Source organism: Heptranchias perlo, chromosome 1 (assembly GCF_035084215.1).
Source record: "Heptranchias perlo isolate sHepPer1 chromosome 1, sHepPer1.hap1, whole genome shotgun sequence".
Lineage (NCBI taxonomy): Eukaryota > Metazoa > Chordata > Chondrichthyes > Hexanchiformes > Hexanchidae > Heptranchias > Heptranchias perlo.
The window spans coordinates 51,952,881-51,975,357 of record NC_090325.1 but is presented as its reverse complement, the minus strand read 5'-3'; the positions used below and the strand labels follow the sequence as shown (position 1 = coordinate 51,975,357).

Here is a 22,477-nt window from a genome sequence, read left to right as displayed (position 1 = left end):
AGATGTCACCTGTGGCTCCCTGGAAGGATCCAAAGGTGAAGAAATTGAGGGTAATGCATGACCACCAGGCCCAGCCAGCAGCAGCTCTTCATGAAGGAGCTTGCAGATGTCTGCGACCACCTGCCGACTCGATCTGAGCCTGCGGAGGCACTGCTCCTCAGAGGTCCGGGAAGTTCAGCCTCTGCCTGTAGACCCTTTCGTGTGGGCAGTGCCTCAGTCCCTACGTTGGTCCCCTCTCTGCACTTCTGCAGGTCCTTGTTGTGCACTTCTGTTTGTCCACCTACAGACTCCAGAACGGCACGCCTTGCCTGCCGTGGATGGTAATGTGCCTCCTTCTCCGAAGTACTGCGGAATAGATCCATTTCGCCCCCCCCCCCATCCTGATGTCAGTTTGAGGGGCTCTAAAATGTAGGTAAGTTTGTGTGAACACAAGAATTCTCAGCCTCAACAAAGCAATCTCCGTCTAAACACAAAGAACTCCAAGTGGATGCAATTACTTGCTTCTCACAAAGTATCCAGTCAATGTGAAGCTTCTCCCAACCAGACTAAATAAGTACTGGGAGGCATTTCAAGGTCATTTGATTATAAGACTAATCTAATCTTGTGTGGATCATTAGCAAGGTTGCATTTGGGATACTGCGTACAGTTTTGAACATTCAACCTTCAAAATGACATTAATCGATTGAAGGGATCTCAGATAGCAGTAACAAGGCTGATTCCATGACTTAAGAACATAAGCACATAAGAAATATGGCCCCTCGAGCCTGCTCCACCATTCAATAAGATCATGGATGATCTTCTAACTTAACTCCACTTTCTCGCCCTTCTTCTCATAGTGTCCAAAAATCTATCGGTCTCCGTTTTGAATATACTGAATGAGCATCCACAGCCCTCTCGGGTAGAGAATTCCAAAGATTCACAACCCTGAGTGAAGAAATTTTTCCTCATCTCAGTCCTAAATGGCCGACCCCTAATCCTGAGACTATGACCCCTAGTTCTAGACTCTCCAGCCAGGGGAAACTGCCTCTCAGCATCTACTCTGCCAAGCCCTCTAAGAATTTTATACGTTTCAATGAGATCACCCCTCATTCTTCTAGACTCCAGACAATATAGGCCTATTCTACTCAATCTCTCTTCATAGGACAACCCTCTCATCCCAGGAATCTATCTAGTGAACCTTTGTTGCACCCCTGTAAGACAAGTATGTCCTTCCTTAGGTAAGGAGACCAAAACTGTACACAGCACTCCAGGTGTTGTTTTACCAAAACCCTATATAATTACAGCAAGACTTCCTTACACTTATACTCCAACCCCCTTGCAGTTAAGGGCTAACATAATATTTGCATTCCTAATTGCTTGCTGTACCTGCATGTTAACTTTCTGTGATGCGTGTACAAGGACACCCAATTCCCTCTGAATACCAACATTTACTAGTCTCTCATCTTTTTAAAAAATATTCTGCTTTTCTATTCTTCCTACCAAAGTGAATAATTTCACATTTACCCACATTATACTCCATCTGCCACCTTCTTGCCTACTCACTTAACCTGTCTATATATCTTTACAGCCTCTTTGCGTCCTCCTTACAGCTTACTTTCCCACCTAGCTTTGTATCGTTAGCAAGCTTGGATACATTACATTCTGCCCCCTTATCTAAGTCATTGATTTAGATTGTAAATAGCTGAGGCCCAAGAACTGATCCTTGCAGCACCCCTTTTGTTGCAACCTGCCACCCTGAAAATGACCCATTTATTCCTACTCTGTTTTCTGTCCGTTAACCAATCCTCAATCCATGCTAATATATTACCCCCAATCCCATGAGCCCTAACCTTGTGTAACACCCTCTTGTGTGGCACCTTATCGAATGCCTTTTGAAAATCCAAATACACTACGTCCAGTAGTGTACCCCCTTATCTACCCTGCTGGTTACACCCTCAAAAAAAAACTCGAATTGATTTGTCAAACATAATTTCTCTTTCATAAAACCGTGTTGACTCTGCCTGATCATATATTATGATTTTCTAAGTGCCCTGTTACCACGTCCCTAATAATAGATTCTAGCACTTTCCCTACTACTGATGTCAGGCTACCTGGCTTATAGTTCCCTGTTTCCTCTCTCCCTCCTTTCTTGAATAGTGTGGTTACATTTGCTATCTTTCAATCCACAGGGACTGTTCTAGAATCTAGGGAATTCTGGAAGATCCAAACCAAATGCCTCCACTATCTCTGCAGCCTCCTCTTTTTAATAACCCTAGGATGTAGGCCATCAGGTCCATGGGAATTTGGCGTCTTTTCGTCCCATTAATTTCTCCAGTACTTTTTCTTTACTAATCTTATTACGTTTAGTTCCTCACTCATTAAATCCTTTGTTCCCCACACTTTCCAGTACATTTTTTGTCTCTTCTACTGCGAAGACAGATAAAAAATATTTGTAGACATGACTTGCAGCTTAAGTTGCAAAAAGACACTCATAAAACTGAACTTGGTTGCATCAGAGAAAATCTTTGAAAGAGAACGTGATCCAGGTCTTTAAAATGCTGTAAGCTTAAAATAATGTGTAGATATATGCATGCTATTTAAATTGAACTCCAAGCTTAGAAATAGAATACATAAGTATCAAATCAGAAGAAATCTTCCCTCCCAAGAATAATGGATATGTGCAACTAACTCCCAGCAAAAGCAGTGAATGCTACGCTGGGTAGTTGCTTCGTAAAGGAGCTGAATAAATATCTCCTTAGAAATAAGAATAAAAATCATAGGAATCATTAGGGATAGATATAGAATCATAGGAGTTTACAGCATAGAAGGAGGCCATTTGTCCCATGTCATTGCTGGCCCTTTTATAAGGGCAATCCAAAGCTAATCCCACTGACCTGCTCTCTCCCCATAGCCTTTCATCATCTTCTGTTTCAAATATTTATCCACTTTTACCTAAAAAGATGGAATGGTTACTGCTTCAGCTACTCCCTGTGGTAAAACATTCGCTGTTCCAACAACTCTGCATAAAGAAATTTCTCCAAACCAGTGCAAATGTGACACCGCTATTCAAGAAAGGAAGGAGAGAGAAAACTGGGAACTACATGCCAGTTAGTCTGCCATCAATCATCGGGAAAATATTGGAATCCATTATTAAGGGAGTGGTAACAGGGCACTTAGAAAATCATAATATGATTAGGCAGACTCAACTTGGTTTTATGAAAGGGAAATAGTGTTTGACAAATCTGCTGGAGTTTTTTGAGGATGTAACTTAGCAGGGTGGATAAAGGGGAATCAGTGGATGTAGTATATTTGGTTTTTCAAAAGGCACTCGATAAGGTGCCACACAAAAGGTTGTTACATAAGATAAGGGCTCATGGGGTTGGGAGTAAAATATTAGCATGGATAGAGGATTGGTTAACGGACAGAAAATAGAGAGTAGGAATAATTGGGTCATTTTCAGGTTGGCAGGCTGTAACTAGTGTGGTGCCGCAAGGATCAGTGCTTGGGCTTTGGCTACTTACAATCTATATTAATGACTTAGATGAAGGGACCGAGTGCAATGCATCCAAGTTTGCTGACTATACAAAGCTAGGTGGGAAAGTAAGCTGTGAGGAGGACACAGAGTCTGCAAAGGGATATAGACAAGTTAAGTGAGTGGGCAAGAAGGTGGCAGATGGAGCATAATGTGGGGAAATGTGAGGTTATTCACTTTGGTAGAAAGAATAGAAAAACAGAATTTTTTTAAATGTTGAGAAACTATTAAATGTTGGTGTTCAGAGAGATTTGGGTGTCCTTGTCCATGAAACACAGAAAGTTAACATGTTGATACAGCAAGCAATTAGGAAGACAAATGGTATGTTGGCCTTTATTGCAAGGGGTTTGGAGTACAAGAGTATGGAGGTCTTGCTACAATTGTACAGGGCTTTGGTGAGACCACACCAGGAATACTGTGTACAGTTTTGCTCTCCTTACCTAAGGAAGGATATACTTGCCTTAGAGGGATGAGAGGGTTGTCCTGTGAGGAGAGAATGAGAAGAATGGGCCTATATTTGGAGGTCAGAAGAATGAGAGGTGATTCTCATTAAAATGTATAAAATTCTTAGAGGACTTGACTGGTAGATGTGGAGGGGCTGTTTCCCCTGGCTGGAGAGTCTGGAAGTAGGGGACGTAGTCTCAGGATAGGGGGTGGGCAATTTAGGACTGAGATGAGGTGGAATTTCTTCACTCAGAGTGTGGTGAATCATTGGACTTCTCTACCCCAGAGGGCTGTGGATGCTCTGTCGTTGAGTATAGTCAAGGCTGAGATCGATAGATTTTTGGACTCTAGGGGAGTCAAGGGATATGGTGATTGGGTAGGAAAGTGGAGTTGAGGTCAAAGATCAGCCATGATCTGATTGAATGACAGAGCATGCTCGAGGGGCCGTATGGCCTACTCCTGCTTATATTTCTTATGTTTTTATGTTCTTAACCTCTCTCCTCACTCTGATAATTTTAAATTGACCCTTTTTCACTGCTGACTCCCCACTAGAGGAAATAGTTTTTTCCTACTCAGCCTGTCAATACCCTTCATCAATTTAAAAAGCTCCCTTAAATCTCCGCTTGGCCTTATCTGTTCAAATAGAAATAGTTTCACTATCTCAAGTCTCTTTTCATAACTATAATTTCCAGGTGTTCTCCTGGTGAATCTACACTCTATACTCTTTATGGCTTAAATGTCCCTTCTATAATGTGGCGCCCAAAACTGCCCCCAGTACTCGCTCACTGTGGCTTTACATTTCCTTGTACAAATTTACCGTACATCTTTACTTTTGTAGTCAATGCCCCTGTTTACAAAACCCAAAATGCTATTGGCCTTTTCTCATGGCTTTATCTACCTGCACCTGCACTTTCAGGGAATTATGTATTTGAACCCATGCCCGTCAATATTTATCTGTTGAATATATAGTCCCACTCTTTGTTTTTCCTCCCAAAAAATATTACTTTACATTTCTTCACATTAAATTGCACTTTCCATTTGTCTGCCCATTCTGCTAAACTGTCAATGTACTCCTAAATTCCTGCATGTAGTCCTTGCTGTTTACCAAACACCTACTTCTGTACCATCAGCAAGTTTCAATATTACACTCCAAATGCCAAATCCAAATTATCCATATATACTGAACATAAAGGTGGACCCAGCACTGCCCTCTGGGGTACACCTTTTCCAACCTGAGCAAAACCCACTAACCCTAACGTACTGTTTTTTTTGTCCATCAACCCTTTCTATCCATGTTGCTACATTCCCACTTATACCTTATTCCTAAATTTTTGTACAAGCCTCCTGTGGGACACCTTATCAAACCCTTTATTATGCTCGCGATGCTAAGTCAGGTGGTTGTGGGCTGATACTTCACGCCAGAGACTTGGGTCCATAATCTAAGTTGACACTTCCGTACAGTACTGAAGGACTGCTGTACTGTCAGAGGTGCTATCTCGGGTGGACATAAAAGATCCCATAGCACTATTTTGAAGAAGAGCAGGGGAGTTCTCCAAGCGTCCAGGCCAACATTTATTCCTCAACTAACATCACTAAAACAGATTTTCTGATTATGTAATTTCTGGTTTTGTGACCTTGCTGTGCGCATATTGGCTACTGCATTTCCTTACATTACAACTGTAAATACACTTCAAAAGTACATTGGCTGTGAAGCACTTTGGGGTGTTCTGAGGTGTAAAAGTTGCTATATTAATGCAAGTTCTTTTTTGTTCTTGTCTTCATTGTTCCACAACCTCCTTTAGTATATCTACATTGTCACTTCCACAATTATTTGTAAAATCTGATGATTAAATATTTAATGAAACATAATGATATCTGTGCTGCTGGGTTCGGGGAAATAGTCTTGGGGTATTACATGATGGGGGGAGTGATCTGGTGAAAATAACATTAGTCCGAAGATAAAAGAAATAGGAGATAAGCGTTAAGGTCAGACCAAGGCAAGGAATAAGGGTAACATAAATGGTCAGGGAACAAATACAGGTAGGGAACATGAATACAAAATGACGTAAAAATAAAGTGAGGGGAACAATTGAGGGATGCACATGATAAACTCAGAGGTAATGACAGCGAAATGGCAGAAATATTAAATAATTACCTTGCCTCAGTATTTACCAGCGAGAATAACCATGGTGGGCATGGCATTAGAAGAAGAAATCAAAAAAAATATAAAGACATTTAAGGTAGAAAGGGGGGAGGTAATTGATAAACTAATCAAACTTAGGATAAAACCCCTGGTCCGAAGGGATTGCACCTGCGCATATTAAAAGAAGTTAGGGAAGAACATAAGAAATAGGAGGAGAAGTAGACTATATGGCCTCTCGAGCCTGCTCTGCCATTCAACAAGATCATGGCTGATCTTCGACCTCAACTCCACTTTCCTGCCCAATCGCCATATCCCTTGACTCCCCTAGAGTCCAAAAATCTATCGCTGTCAGTCTTGAATATACTCAACGACTGAGCATCCACAGCCCTCTGGGGTAGAGAATTCCAAAGATTCACAAACCTCTGAGTGAAGAAATTCCTCCTCATCTCAGTCCTAAACTGCCCACTCCTTATCCTGACACTATGCTCCCTAGTTCTAGACTCTCCAGCCAGGGGAAACAGCCTTTCCAAATCTACCCTTTTAAGCCCTGTAAGAATTTTATATGTTTCAATGAGATCACCCCTCATTCTTCTAAACTCCAGAGAGCATAGGCCCATTCTTCTCAATCTCTCCTCATAGGACAACCCTCTCATCCCAGGAATCAATCTGGTGAACCTTCATTGCGCTGCCTCTAAGGCAAGTATATCCTTCCTTAGGTGAGGAGAGCAAAACTGTACACAGTACTCCAGGTGTAGCCTCACCAAAGCCCTGTACAATTGTAGCTAGACTTCCTTACTCTTGTACTCCAACCCCCTTGCAATAAAGGCCAACATGCCATTTGCCTTCCTGTTTGCTGTCTGTACCTGCATGTTCACTTTCTGTGTTTCGTGGACGAGGGCACCCAAACCTCTCTGAACACTAACATTTAATAATTTCTCAACATTTAAAAAATATTCTGTTTTTCTATTCTTGCTACCAAAGTGAATAACCTCATATTTCCCCACATTATACTCCATCTGCCACATAGGAACAGGAGTAGGCCATTCAGCCTCTCGTGCCTGCTCTGCCATTTGATAAGATCATGGCTGATCTGTGATCTAACTCCATATACCTGCCTTTGGCCCATATCCCTTAATACCTTTGGTTGCCAAAAAGCTATCTATCTCCGATTTAAATTTAGCAATTGAGCTAGTATCAATTGCCGTTTGCGGAAGAGAGTTCCAAACTTCTACAACCCTTTGTGTGTAGAAATATTTTCTAATCTCGCTCCTGAAAGGTCTGGCTCTAATTTTTAGACTGTGCCCCCTACTCCTAAAATCCCCAACCAGCAAAAATAGTTTCTCTCTATCCACCCTATCTGTTCCCCTTAATATCTTATAAACTTCGATCAGATCACCCCTTAACCTTCTTGCCCATTCACTTAACCTGTCTATATCCCTTTGCAGACTCTTTGTGTCCTCCTCACAGCTTACTTTCCCACCTAGCTTTGTATATTCAGAAAACTTGGATACATTGCACTCGGTCCCTTCATCTAAGTCATTAATATAGATTGTAAATAGCTGAGGCCCAAAGCCCTGATCCTTGCGGCACCCCACTAGTTACAGCCTGCCAACCTGAAAATGACCTGCTTATTCCTACTCTCCTTTTTCTCCGTTAACCAATCCTCTATCCATGCTAATATATTACCCCCAACCCCATGAGCCCTTATCTTGTGTAACAACCTTTTGTGTGGCACCTTATCAAATGCCTTTTGAAAATCCAAATATACTACATCCACTGGTTTCCCTTTATCTACCCTGCTAGTTACATCCTCAAAAAACTAATAGATTTGTCACACACCATTTCTCTTTCATAAAACCATGTTGAGTCTACCTAATCATATTATGATTTTCTAAGTGCCCTGTTACCACTTCCTTAATAATGGATTCCAAGATTTTCCCGACGACTGATGTCAGGCTAACTGGCCTGTAGTTCCCTTTTTTCTCTCTCCCTTCTTTCTTGAATCGTGGTGTTGCATTTGCTACCTTCCAATCCATTGGAACCGTTCTAGAATCTAGGGAATTTCGAAGAGATAGCATAGGCACTATTACATATTTTTATAAAAATTCATTAGAAAAGGGAATAGTGCCAGAGGACTGGTGGACCGCTAATGTGATTCCTATATTTAAAAAGGGAGATAGAGCAAGTTGAGAGAACAATAGACCAATTAGCTTAACGTTGGTGATGAGAAAAATAATGGAATCCTTACTCAAAGATGTAATAGAAAAGCATCTAGAAACCGAAAGTATAATAAAGAATAGTCAGTACGGATTTCAAAAGGGAAGGTCATGCTTGACCAACCTTATTGAATTCTTTGAAGATGTAACAGGGTAGACAAGACTAATGTAGTAGATGTAATATATTTGGATTTTCAAAAGGCCTTCGATAAGCTATTACGTAGTAGACTCATGACTAAAGTCAGAGCATGTGAAGTCAGGGGACAAGTAGCAGAATAGATAGCAAGCTGGCTACAAAACGGAAAACAGAAATTAGGGGTTAAAGGTAGTTACTCAGACTGGCAAAAGGTGGGAAGTGGTGTTCCACAAGGATCGGTGCTGGGACCACTGTTGTTCACCATGTATGCATAAACAATTTGGACTTGGGAATCAGAAGTACAATTTCAAAATTTGTAAACCACACCAAACTGGGGGGTATAGTTAATACTGAGGAGGACTGCAACAAAATACAGAAAGACATAAATTTGTAGAATGGGCATGTAATTGGCAAATGAATTTCAATATAGATAAGTGAGGGGTGGTGCAATTTGGTAAGAAGAATAAAGCGCCCACGTACAGCTAATAAGAGAATATATGAGGCAGAGGAACAGAGAGATCTAGGGGTACAGACACACAAATCGGTAGAAGTAGCGATGTAGGTTAACAAGGCCATAAAAAAAGCAAACCAAGCACTGGGGTTCATTTCTAGAGGGATAGAATTGAAAAGCAGGGCCGTTATATTAAACTTGTAAAGAAGCTTGGTTGGACCACACTCAGAGTACAGTGCACAGTTCTGGTCTCTATTATAAAAAGAAGATAGAGGCATTGGAGAAGGTGCAAAAAGGATTTACTAGGATGATACCAGAACTGAGAGGATATACTTATCAGGAAAGGCTGAGCAGACTGGGGCTCTTGTCTCTAGAAAAAAGAAGGCTGAGGGGAGAACTGATAGAGGCCTTTAAGATAATGAAAGGGTTTAATAAGAGAGACAGAGAAAATGTTTCCACTTGTGGGGGAGTCGAAAACTAGAGGTCATAAATATAAGATGGTCATTAATAATCCATAGAATCATAGAAGTTACAACATGGAAACAGGCCCTTCGGCCCAACATGTCCATGTCGCCCAGTTTATACCACTAAGCTAGTCCCAATTTCCTGCACTTGGCCTATATCCCTCTATACCCATCTTACCCATGTAACTGTCCAAATGCTTTTTAAAAGACAAAATTGTACTCGCCTCAACTACTGCCTCTGGCAGCTCGTTCCAGACACTCACCACCCTTTGAGTGAAACAATTGCCCCTCTGGACCCTTTTGTATCTCTCCCCTCTCACCTTAAATCTATGCCCCCTCGTTATAGACTCCCCTACCTTTGGGAAAAGATTTTGACTATCTACCTTATCTATGCCCCTAGGGACTTCCAATAGGGAATTCAGGAGAAACTTCTTTATCCAAAGAGTGGTAAGAATATGGAAGGTGCTACCACAAGGAATAGTTGAAATACATAGCATAGATACATTTAAGGGGAAGCTAGGTTAGCACACAAAGGAGAAAGCAATAGAAGGGTATGCTGAGCGGGTTAGATGAAGGAGGGAGGAGGCGCGTGTGGAGCATAAACACCGGCATAGACCAGTTGGGATGAATGGTCTGTTTCTGTGCTGTAGACTCGATATAACTTTGATAACCTTTTGAGGGTGAGGGAGAATTTGTGGCAAACCTTTTCTCAGGGGGTTAAATTTAGTGGATAAGGGTCCAAGATAGAGCAATTTTACATGATGTGTGGAAGGAGTGAACTTGATGGGTTCATTTACTTTTTAGTTCCTTATTTGGTTCTTAAAACACGAAGTAAATTAAAAATATACAATTTTATGACTGTTGTAATACCAAACTGACACTAAAATATATTAATTTTAGTGAGCCAGCCAATTCTTAATGTGATTTGTGGCTGATATTTGAAGAAACCTGGAGATACCAAACGCTACAGGCTCTGAAAACATCACGGCTGGAGTGCTGAAGACTTGTGCTCCAGAGCTAGCCATGCCTCTAGCCAAGCTGTTCCAGTACAGCTACAACACTGGCATCTACTCAACAGTGGAAAATTGCCCAGGTAGGTCCTGTCCACAAAAAGCAGGACAAATCCAACCCAGCCAATTACTGCACTATCATCCTACTCTCTATCATGAGCGAAGTGATGGAAGGAGTCATCGACAGTGCTATCATATGGCATTTATTTACCAATAACCTGCTCACTGCTGCTCAGTTTGGGTTCCGCCAGGATCACTTGGTTTCTGACCTCATTGGTCCAAACATGGACATGAGCTGAATTTCAGAGGTGAGGTGAGAGTGACTGCCCTTGACATCAAGGCAGCATTTGAGCAAGTGTGGCACCAAGGAGCCCCAGTAAAACTGCAGTCAATGGGGAATCGGGGGAAAACTCTCCAGTGGCTGGAGTCATACCTAGCACAAAGGAAGATGGTTGTGGTTGTTGGAGGCCAATCATCTCAGCCCCAGGACATCACTGCAGGAATTCCTTAGGATAGCATCCTAGGCCCAACTATCTTCAGCTGCTTCATCAATGACCTTCCCTCCATCATAAGGTCAGAAATGGGCTGTTTGCTGATGATTGCAATGTTCAGTTTCATGCTCAATCCCTCAAATAATGACAGTTCATGCCCACATGCTACAAGCCCTGGACAACATTCAAGCACTTGGGCTGTTAAGTAGCATAACATTCGTGCCACACAGGTGCCAGGAAATGATAATCTCCAACAAGAGCGAACCTAACCAAGTCTCCTTGACATTCAGTGGGATTACCATCACTGAGTCCCCCATCAACATCCTGGGGATCACTGTTGACCAGAAACTCAACTGAACCAGTCACGTAAATGCAGTGATTACTAGAGCGGGTCAGAGCCTCCTGACTCCACCACCTACAAGGCACAAGTCAGGAGTGAGATGAAATACTTTCCACTTGCTTGGATGGGTGCAGCTGCAACAACACTCAAGAAGCTCAATATAATCTAGAACAAATCAGTCCACTTGATTGCACCCTATCCACCAGCTTGAACCACTCCCTCAACTGCCATACCGTGGCTGCAATGTATATTATGTACAGAATGTACTGCAGAAATTCATCAAGGCTTCTTTGGCAGCACCTCCCAAACCCGCAGTCTCCACCACTTAGAAGGTAAAGAGCAACAGGTGCACGGGAACGCCATCGCGTCCAAGCTCCCCTCCCCTCCCCTACATCGCCATTCACTTTGTCGTCGCTGGGTCAAAATCCTGGAACTCCCTATCTTAACAGCATTGTGGGAGTACCTTTGCCACATTGACTACAACGGCTCAAGAAGAAGGCCCACCACCACCTTCTCAAGGGCATCTTGGGATGGGCAGTAAATGCCAGCTTTGCAAGCATGCCCATATCCCAAGAATACATTTTTGAAAAGGCTGCTGTAGGGATCTTAAAACACAAGCACATTTACAGTATGCATGGAGTAAATTAGAATCACTTCTCTTGTTCAATTGTGACCTATGTGAATTAGTGTTTATATTCTGTTGAATTATTTTACTTTTTATCTAGGAGTGCCACTGTGTTCACTGGGCATTATGAAAGATGCATGGCAGCTGCTACGACAGTGCATTAGCCCACCAGAGAATTCCCAGGCAACTACATTTGCACCTTTGCTGAATGATATCTTTCAATTCCTCTGTGGCCATCTTACTCGCACTTCAAACCTGGTAGAACAAGAAACAGGCAAGGAGGCTGACCCTAAGGCAATTATCATAGCAATGGGTCACCAGCAACAAAGGGCAGAGGTACGAGTATTAATGTATTCGGTAAAAGCAGCGCATGTAATAATGCAATTGTAGGGATTCATCTTTGTGCAGATATTACAAATATATGACCAATAATTGGGAGCATTCCGGAACAACTGCTGGATTAATTTTGTAAATAGTTAAAATTATTCTAATATGCTGACCCACTGTTACATTGAATATAATATGCCATGACAGATCAACAATATGATTTCATAGAATTGTAGAGATTTGTAGTACAGAAGGAAATTATTTCACCCATTGCAACTCTGCCAGCTCTGTGAAAGAGTTATTTATTTAGACCCATTCCCATGCCCTCTTTAAAAAAAAAAAAAAAAATCTTTTTGATATATTTATCTGTCTCCCCATTAAAAGCTATTGTGGATTCTGCTAACACCACTGTTTCTCGTAGGACGTTCCATGTTCTAATAACCCTCTGTGTTAAAAAAAAAATCTCCTAACTCTCCCATTGTTCTTTTCATGATGATCTTAAATTTAAGCCCTCGAGATAATTTTGAACATCTCTATCCAATAACATAATTTTCTTTAGGTACTGATCATGTGTTTTTAAATATGACACCCCATTGCCATCTAGTAATTTATCTCACTATTTGAATTTCAAAGTAAAATCTTGCTATTTTTGTTATAGCTCCGTCTTGAAGCCCTTTGCCAGATTTCATCTTTTCTCTCTGAAATGGAGTGTAAAAGCGGCTCCTCGTTGGATACTTCGGGGCTGCCATCAAAGTCTACTGGTCTTCTACTAACAGTACAGTTGCAGTTTTTAACTGGCTGCTTTGATCTGGGAACAGCAAACACAGCAAACATCAAACGGAATTGTGGAAAGCTCCAGCATTATACGGTAAAAAAAAAATCACAATTCTACGAGAGAAAAGTGATGAATCAAATGTATTGTGTTTAAATACAAGTAATTATTTTGCACAAGTATTGTGTATTCAATGAAATTGTGACTATAAATATTACTCATCTCTATTAAATGGCAACATAAGTATAGTTCAGTTTGAACTTTGTTTGGGTATATAAGGAAGATACAAATTATATTCTCCTAATGTGTTCTCTTTTTCCAACCCCCTCCCCTCACGCCACCCTCCTTAGGACGTAACACAGGCTGCCCGTGGAAGTACACAGACAGAGCTCCAGGCTGCAGCACATAAACTTTACCAGCATTTGGTTTCAGCTCTGAAAAGGGGACTTGCAACTGGAAAGGAACTCTCAGGTTTAAAAAAAAAGTGATATTTTGGAGATAATGATTTAATAAATTAGAATAATTTTATTCACTAGTGTCATTATTAATAATGGGGAGCCTTTTGACTTGTTTACCTTTCACCCTCCTTCCTCCCCCTGCCCCCACACACACACACACAAAAACGAGCAGTGGGGGACAAAGGGTTGTCAGAAAAAGTGTATCTAATTCACCAAGAAAGTAAGTTGTTTGGATGGAATGCTGTATTCCTAGACCAACAAGACAATGGATGTCTTGGGCAAATGGCCACAGGACCACCATAAAAATCAAACCGACTGGATGAACCAAATGTTTAATAACATAAGTTTACTTTTTTTAATCTTTGTTTACGGGAGGTGGGTGTTGCTGGCGAGGCCAGCATTTATTGCCCATCCCTAATTCCCCTTGAGAAGGTGGTGGTGAGCTGCCTTCTTGAACCGCTGCAGTCTGTGTGCTGAAGGTACTTCTACCATGCTGTTAGGTAGGAAGTTTCAGGATTTTGACCCAGCGACGATGAAGGAACGGCGATATATTTCCAAGTGAGGATGGTGTGTGACTTGGTGGTGTTCTCATGAGCTTGCTATCCTTGTCCTTCTAGGTGGTAGAGATCGCGGGCTTGGGAGGTGCTGCAGTGCATCTTGTAGATGGTACACACTGCAGCCACGGTGCGCCGGTGGTGAAGGGAGTAAATGTTTAGGGTGGTGGATGGGGTGCCAATCAAGCAGGCTGCTTTGTCCTGGATGGTGTTGAGCTTCTTGAGTATTGTTTGAGCTGCACTCATCCAGGCAAGTGGAGAGTATTCCATCACACTCCTGACTTGTGCCTTGTAGATGGTGGAAAGGCTTTGGGGAGTCAGGAGGTGACTCACTTGCCGCAGAATACCCAGCCTCTGACCTGCTCATGTAGTTACAGTATTAACATGTGGCTGGTCCAGTTAAGTCTCTGGTCAATGGTGATCCCCAGAATGTTGCTGAGTGGGGGATTCAGCGAGGGTAATGCAGTTGAATGTCAAGGGGAGGTGGTTAGACTCTGTTGTTGGAGATAGTCATTGCCTGGCACTTGGCTGGTGTGAATGTTACTTGCCACTTATCAGCCCAAGGTGATGTAATTGAAACTTATAATATTATGAGGGGGCTTGACAGGGTAGATGCTTAGAGATTGTTTCCCATGGCAGGAGAGTCTAGAACTAGGGTGCATAGTTGCAGGATAAGGGGTCGGCCATTTAAGACTGAGATGAGGAGGAATTTCTTCACTCAGAGGGTTTTGAATCTTTGGAATTCTCTACCCCAGAGGGCTGTGAATGCTGAGTGAGTGAATATATTCAAGGCTGAGATAGACAGATTTCTGGACTCTAGGGGAATTAAGGGATATGAGGAAAGGGCGGGAAAGTGGAGTTGAGGTCGAAGATCAGCCATGATCTGATTGAATGGTGGAGCAGGCTCGAGGGGCCAGATGGCCTACTCCAGCTCTTATTTCTTATGTTCTTAAGCCTGCATGTTGTCCAGGTCTTGCTGCATGCGGGCACGGACTGCATCAGTATTGTGAATGGAACTGAACGCTGTGCAATCATCGGTGAGTATCCCCACTTCTGACCTTATGATGGAGGGAAGGTCATTGATGAAGTAGCTGAAGGTGGTTGGCCCTAGGACATTTCACTGGAGGAGTTCCTCAGGCAATCCTGGGGCTGGAATGATTGGCCTCCAACAACCACTACCATCTTCCTTTGTGCTTGGTATGACTCCAGCCACTGGAGAGTTTTGCCCCTGATTCCCATTGATTTCAATTTTACTAGGGCTCCTTGGTGCCACACTCGGTCAAATGCTGCCTTGATGTCAAGGGCAGTCACTCTCACCTCACCTCTGGAATTCAGCTCTTTTGTCCATGTTTGGACCAAGGCTGTAATGAGGTCTGAAGCCGAGTGGTCCTGGCGGAACCCAAACTGAGCATCGGTGAGCAGGTTATTGGTGAGTAAGTGCTGCTTGATGGCACTGTCGACGACACCTTCCATCACTTTGCTGATGATTGAAAGTAAACTGATGGGGTGGTAATTGGCCGGATTGGATTTGTCCTGCTTTTTGTGGACAGGACATACCTGGGCAATTTTCAACATTGTCTGGTAGATGCCAGCGTTGTAGCTGTACTGAAACAGCTTGGCTAGAGGCGCGGCTAGTTGTGGAGCACAAGTCTTCAGCATTACAGCCGGGATGTTTTAAGGCCCATAGCCTTTGCTGTATTCAGTGCACTCTGTTGTTTCTTGATATCACGTGGAGTGAATCGAATTGGCTGAAGACTGGCTTCTGTGATGGTGGGGATCTCAGGAGGAGGCCAAAATACATCATCCACTCGTCACTTCTGGCTGAAGATGGTTGTAAACGCTTCAGCCTTGCTTTTTGCACTCATGTGCTGGACTCTGCCATCATCGAGGATGGGGATGTTCACGGAGCATCCTCCTCCTGTTAGTTGTTTAATTGTCCACCACCATTCACGACTGGATGTGGTAGGATGACAGAGCTTTGATCTGATCGATTGGTTGCGGGATCGCTTAGCTTTGTTTATAGCATACTGCTTCCACTGTTTAGCATGCATGTGGTCCTGAGTTGTAGCTTCACCAGGTTGGCACCTCATTTTTTAGGTACCCCTGGTGCTGCTCCTGACATGCTCTTCTAAACTCCTGATTGAACCAGGGTTGATCCTCTGGCTTATTTGTAATGGTAGAGTGAGGGATATACCAGGCCATGAGGTTACAGATTGTGGTGGAATACAATTCTGCTGCTGCTGATAGCCCACAGCTTCTCATAGACGCCCAGTTTTGAGCTGCTGGATCTGTTCTGAATCTATCCTATTTAGCACCGTGGTAGTGCCACACAACACGATGGACGGTGTCCTCAGTGTGAAGATAGGACTTCATCTCCATGAGGACTGTGCGGTGGTCACTCCTACTAATACTATCATGGACAGATGCATCTGCGACAGGTTGATTGGTGAGGACGAGGTCAAGTAGGTTTCTCCCTCGTGTTGGTGCTCTCATCACCTGCCGCAGGCCCAGTCTGGCAGCTGTGTCCTTCAGGACTCGGCCAGCTCGGTCAGTAGTGGTGCTACCGAGCCACTCTTGGTGATGGACATTGAAGTCCCCCACCCAGAGTACATTCTGTGCCCTTGCTACCCTCAGTGCTTCCTCCAAGTGGTGCTCAACATGGAGAAGTACTGATTCATCATCTGAGGGAGGGCGGTAGGTGGTAATCAGCAGGAGGTTTCCTTGCCCATGTTTGACCTGATGCCATGAGATTTCATGGGGCCCGCAGTCAATGTTGAGCACTCCCAGGGCCCCTCCCTCCTGACTGTATACCACTGTGCCACCACCTTTGGTGGTTCTGTCCTGCCAGTGGGACAGGACATACCCAGGGATGGTGATGGATGAGTCTGGGACGTTGGCTGAAAGGTATGATTCTGTGAGAGTGGCTATGTCAGGCTGTAGCTTGACTAGTCTGTGGGACAACTCTCCCAATTTTGGCACAAGTCCCCAGATGTTAGTGAGGAGGACTTTTGCATGGTCGACTGGGCTTGGTTTGCCTTTGTTGTGTCCTGTGCCTCGTGGTCCGATGCCGGGTGGTCTGTCCGGTTTTATTTTTATTATGACTTTTTGTTACGTGATTTTACAACTGAGGGGCTTGCTGGGCCATTTCAGAGGGCGATTAGAATCAACCACATTGCTGTGGGTCTGGAGTCACATATATAGACCAGACCGGGTAAGGACAGCAGGTTTCCTTCCCTAAAGGACACGAGTGAACCAGATGGGTTTTTACGACAATCCGGTAGTTTCATGGTCACCATCACTGATACTAGCTTTTTATTCCAGATTTTATTTAATTAACTGAATTTAAATTCCCCTTTCTTAACTTTTGTTGGGCACACCCTTCCAACGTCTGGAACTTACAGAATATGGTTATGTGCATTTTTTAAATTATAAAATTGCCAAAGTAGGATTCTGGAAACTCGCAAAAATGGCCCACTATACTTGAATGGCATCACTTTCAAGAAATCATAGAATTTCACAGCGCAGACTGAGCTCATGTATCTGTTTTTCAGTTGAAAGATTTTAATTGAATTTTCAACCTATCTCTTGAACAGTGTTTGGGATTTAGGGTAATTTTTTTGAATATATAAGCTGGAAAACTGTATAAATGGATAATTCTGAGCTTTTATGAGAACTTTCTGTTTATTAAAGATTATGTAGTCAAAAAACTCGAATATTGCCCTAAATGCTTTTAAGGCAGGATGTAAAGACAACAGGCGACAGTGATTGTGTGGTGGGTGACAGCACAAAAAGGAACTGCACATGGATCGAGGGAGGAGGCTAAGAAGCAGGATCTCATGGTGGGGGGGACTGCGTGGGTGGTGCCTGATGGTTCAACAGGGCAGTTCGGGTCCCTTCCTCTTACGCCTATCTCCCCCACAAGTCAACTAGACTCCATCTCACAATATTGCCATACCCCAACAACTCCCAGACTCTACCCCCTGCCCACCCAAAGGTCCCAAACATTCTCCAAGTCCTGTTGGACCCCAGATCCCCTTTTCCCAGGACCCTCTTCCCCTTCCCCCAGCCCCTAAAACCTGCTGCATTGTTCCCAAATGGGGTGGTGGTTGGGGGGGAGGGGGAAGACTACGGTGTACATAGGACCCTTCAGCCAGTGTTCCCAAATTCTGGATCCCCACATGAAATACTGCTCGACCCTGAAACTCCCTCCCTGTACTACCCTGATGTTGATACTTGACATCAACACCCTTTTCCTGTAAAACCTCTGACTGGCCCTAAGCAGCACACAGCAGATCTGAGATATGTGTATGTGCGGTCCTCACATTTGCTTCTCCACTGTATAGAATCATAGAAATTTACAGCACAGAAGGAGGCCATTCGGCCCATCATGTCTGTGCCGGCCAAAAAAGAGCTGTCCAGCCTAATCCCACTTTGCATCTCTTGGTCTGTAGCCTTGCAGGTTACGGCACTTCAAGTATACATCCTTCCAGCCCAAAAAATAATGCATTAACCACTACAATATCTTCAGTCCTTTAGCCAAGTTTCTATCCATGCTACCACATTCCCTTTAATATTGTGTACCTTAATCTTATCAACAAACCTCTTCAGCACCTTATCAAACACCTTTTACATTATATCCTAATACAATATCCACTGCATTTCCTTTATTGGTGCATTCCAGTATTTCCTCACCAGACTGTGAAGCTTGCCCAGACACAAACAACTTGCTTTTAATGAATCCGTACTTGCTGCCCGTAAGCCACATATTGAAAGTTTACCCAATGCTAATGGACAGCTGGCTAGTCTATAGATACCTTTGCCCTTGAACAAAGTATTATACTGACAAACCTCCAGTCCTCTGATACAACTTCCATGTCCAAGAATGTTTGAAAGATTGTGGTCAGAGCCTCAGCTATTTCCTCATTGACTTCCCTCCTCATTCAAAGATGCCCTCCATCAGGGCCCAATGCTATACTTTGAATTCCACCAACTTTTTCAGGGCTACTTCCTTATCTATTGTTATTCTACCTAATTGCTCCATCTCTTCCTCTTGTTTCTTTTCATTCACACTAGTACACTCTTCTGTGAAAACAGAGGGAAAATACTCATTTGGTATCTGTCATTCCTTCCAACAACAACAAAAACGTGCATTTATATTATGTCTTTAACATAGAAAAAAATCCCAGCCGCTTCAGGAAAAACAGACCCCAAGCCAAAAGAGGAGGAATTAGGAGACCTGACCAAATGCTTGCTAGAAGAGAAGGATTTTAAGGAACATCTTAAAGCAGAGAGTGGGGTGAAGAAGCGGAAGGGTAAAGGGAGGGAGTTCTAGAGTGAGACTTAGGTGGCTGAAGGCATAGCTGCTAGTGGTGGATTCAAAGGAGTGGGGTTCACAAAGGCTGGAGTCAGAGGAACTCAAAGTTTGGGACATTGTATGGCTGTAGGTAGTTATAGAGACTGTGGGGTGGGTGGAGGTGGAGAAGTGCAAAGGCATCCTCCATTATTTTATTTTCTGCCTATCATTGGTCCTAACCTTTAACTACTTTCTTAATTTTTAATGTGTTTGTAAAAATCTTTATTATTTCTCTTCATCTTGCCTGCCAGTCTGTCTTCCTATCCTATCCTAAACTTCATTTTTTTTGCTCCCCTCATATTTTCTATACTCTTGCTTGATTTTCTTTTGTACCATTTTCCCTGGATTTGTCCTATTCCTCGATAAGTCTCATTTTAATTTCTCATTCAAAGAGCTCCAGCTTTAGCTGCACCGTTTACTTTTTCTGCTGCACCTTTTCTTAGAACTCGAGGGCAATTAGGGATGGGCAATAAACACCGGCCTCGCCAGCGATGCCCACATCCCATGAACGAATTTTTAAAAAAAAATACTGATCTAGAAAGCAGTCCTCGACGCATTGTAGACACTTCTCTCCTTCTTTGGCATTCCCACAATTTTACCTCAGTCTATCTTTGGATAATTAAGGTCACCCGTTATTATGGCCGTGTTATGTCTTCCCCCATCTCATTTCTGCTGTTTGGTCTGTATTATGCTCCTAGTAAAGTAACACTTTTTTGGTTTTTTGCCTTTACCGTAACCAAATAGATTCAGCTTTTGTGCCATAACCCTATCATGTTCTACTAGTGTTGTAGCATTTTTGATTAATACGGCCACTCCTTTTTTCCTGCTCTCCCCTCTAAGTATTTTGTTATCAGGAATGTTTACCTTTGTACATTTCCTGTTTTTTTTCATCTTTCCTATAGACCATGCCCTTTTACTTTCATCGCTACTTCCTCGTCTTTCTTCCCACCCCTTCCCCAACCATATTGGCTTGAACCTTCCGCACAGCACTGGTTACTCTCCCAACAAGGTTATTGATCTGCTTTGTTAAATCTGTCATGTGCAGGCCACTCTTGTCCCAGATCTGACACAAGTGCACTAGGAATCTGAACCCTTCCTTCCAACAACATCCTTCCAGATATACATTTACTTTCTTTATCTTGCTATTCCTGTATTTATAAGCACATGACACCAGAGGTAATCCTGAGATTACTACCCTTAGGGTCATAGAGTCATACAGCACGGATAGAGGCCCTTCGGCCCATCGTGTCCGCGCCGGCCATCAAGCCCTGTCTAATCTAATCCCATATTCCAGCATTTGGTCCGTAGCCTTGTATGCTATGGCATTTCAAGTGCTCATCCAAATGCTTCTTGAATGTTGTGAGGGTTCCTGCCTCCACAACCCTTTCAGGCAGTGAGTTCCAGACTCCAACCACCCTCTGGGTGAAAAAGTTCTTTCTCAAATCCCCTCTAAACCTCTCGCCTTTTACCTTGAATCTATGCCCCCTTGTTATAGAACCCTCAACAAAGGGAAAAAGCTCCTTAGTATCCATCCTATCTGTGCCCCTCATAATTTTGTACACCTCAATCATGTCCCCCCTCAGCCTCCTCTGCTCCAAGGAAAACAAACCCAATCTTCCCAGTCTCTCTTCATAGCTGAAGCGCTCCAGCCCTGGTAACATCCTGGTGAATCTCCTCTGCACCCTCTCCAAAGCGATCACATCCTTCCTGTAGTGCGGCGACCAGAACTGCACACAGTACTCCAGCTGTGGCCTAACCAGTGTTTTATACAGCTCCATCATAACCTCCTTGCTCTTATATTCTATGCCTCGGCTAATAAAGGCAAGTATCCCATATGCCTTCTTTACCACCTTATCTACCTGTTCCGCCGCCTTCAGGGATCTGTGAACTTGCACACCAAGATCCCTCTGACCCTCTGTCTTGCCTAGGCTCCTCCCATTCATTGTGTATTCCCTTGCCTTGTTAGTCCCTCCAAAGTGCATCACCTCGCACTTTTCCGGGTTAAATTCCATTTGCCACTGTTCCGCCCATCTGACCAATCCATCTATATCGTCCTGCAGACTGAGGCTATCCTCCTCGCTATTTACCACCCTACCAATTTTTGTATCATCAGCGAACCTTTTACATTCATATCCAAGTCATTAATGTAGACCACAAACAGCAAGGGACCCAGCACCGATCCCTGTGGTACCCCACTGGCCACAGGCTTCCAGTCACAAAAACAACCTTCGACCATCACCCTCTGCCTTCTGCCACTAAGCCAGTTTTGTATCCAAAGTGCCAAGGCACCCTGGATTCCATGGGCTCGTACCTTCTTGACCAGTCTCCTGTGCGGGACTTTATCGAAGGCCTTACTGAAATCCATGTATACCACATCCACTGCGTTACCCTCATCCACACGCCTAGTCACCCCCTCAAAAAATTCAATCAAATTAGTCAGACATGATCTTCCCTTGACAAAGCCATGTTGACTATCCCTGATTAATCCTTGCTTCTCCAAGTGGAGACTAATTTTGTCCTTCAGAATTTTTTCCAATAATTTTCCTACCACTGATGTTAGGCTCACTGGCCTGTAGTTCCCCGGTTTTTCCCTACTCCCCTTCTTGAATAATGGTACTACATTAGCGGTTCTCCAGTCCTCTGGCACATCCCCTGTGGCCAGAGAGGTTCTGAATATATGTGTTAGAGCCCCCGCAATCTCCTCCTTTGCCTCACACAGTAGCCTGGGTCCTGCACTTCAGTTTATCTTCTAATTACTGAAACTCCCTTTGCAGGATCTGAATTCTTTACCTTCCTAAATTGTTGATTTGAACATGAACTATGACTTTTGGTTGTCCCCTTCCTTCACCAAAACTTATTTTTTTACATAGATGCTATTATATTCCTTGCACTGGGAGGTAACATATCATTCAGGGCACTCGGTTAGAGCTTCAAAAGCATCTGACTATGGAATCCCCTACTAATGCTGCATTTTTGCATTTCACTATCCTAACTTTCCCCCTTCCATACTAAACTAAACCATTTTCTTTTTAAAAGTTTTTTAAAAAATCAAATTTAAGTTAGTGATTTAACCCCTAAACATATTTAATAATAAATAATAGTTAATTGATTTTATATTTGAAACCCGGTATGAGGGGAAGCATTTCATTGAAAAGTCACTAGTATCTGTTACTCCTTTAGAT

The 22,477-nt window shown here is 43.1% G+C and overlaps 1 protein-coding gene across 2 annotated transcripts in view; it reads left to right on the top strand.

Moving 5' to 3' along the window:
* LOC137322062 (probable E3 ubiquitin-protein ligase HERC1) overlaps positions 1-22,477 on the top strand; it is a 317,287-nt gene that overhangs the window by 84,604 nt on the left and 210,206 nt on the right. For both annotated transcript variants that reach the window (XM_067985131.1, XM_067985126.1), the window contains exons 26-28: positions 11,932-12,167; positions 12,817-13,026; positions 13,281-13,401. In XM_067985131.1, coding sequence (XP_067841232.1) covers positions 11,932-12,167; positions 12,817-13,026; positions 13,281-13,401 — 567 coding nt within the window. The remainder of the gene's footprint in view (positions 1-11,931; positions 12,168-12,816; positions 13,027-13,280; positions 13,402-22,477) is intronic.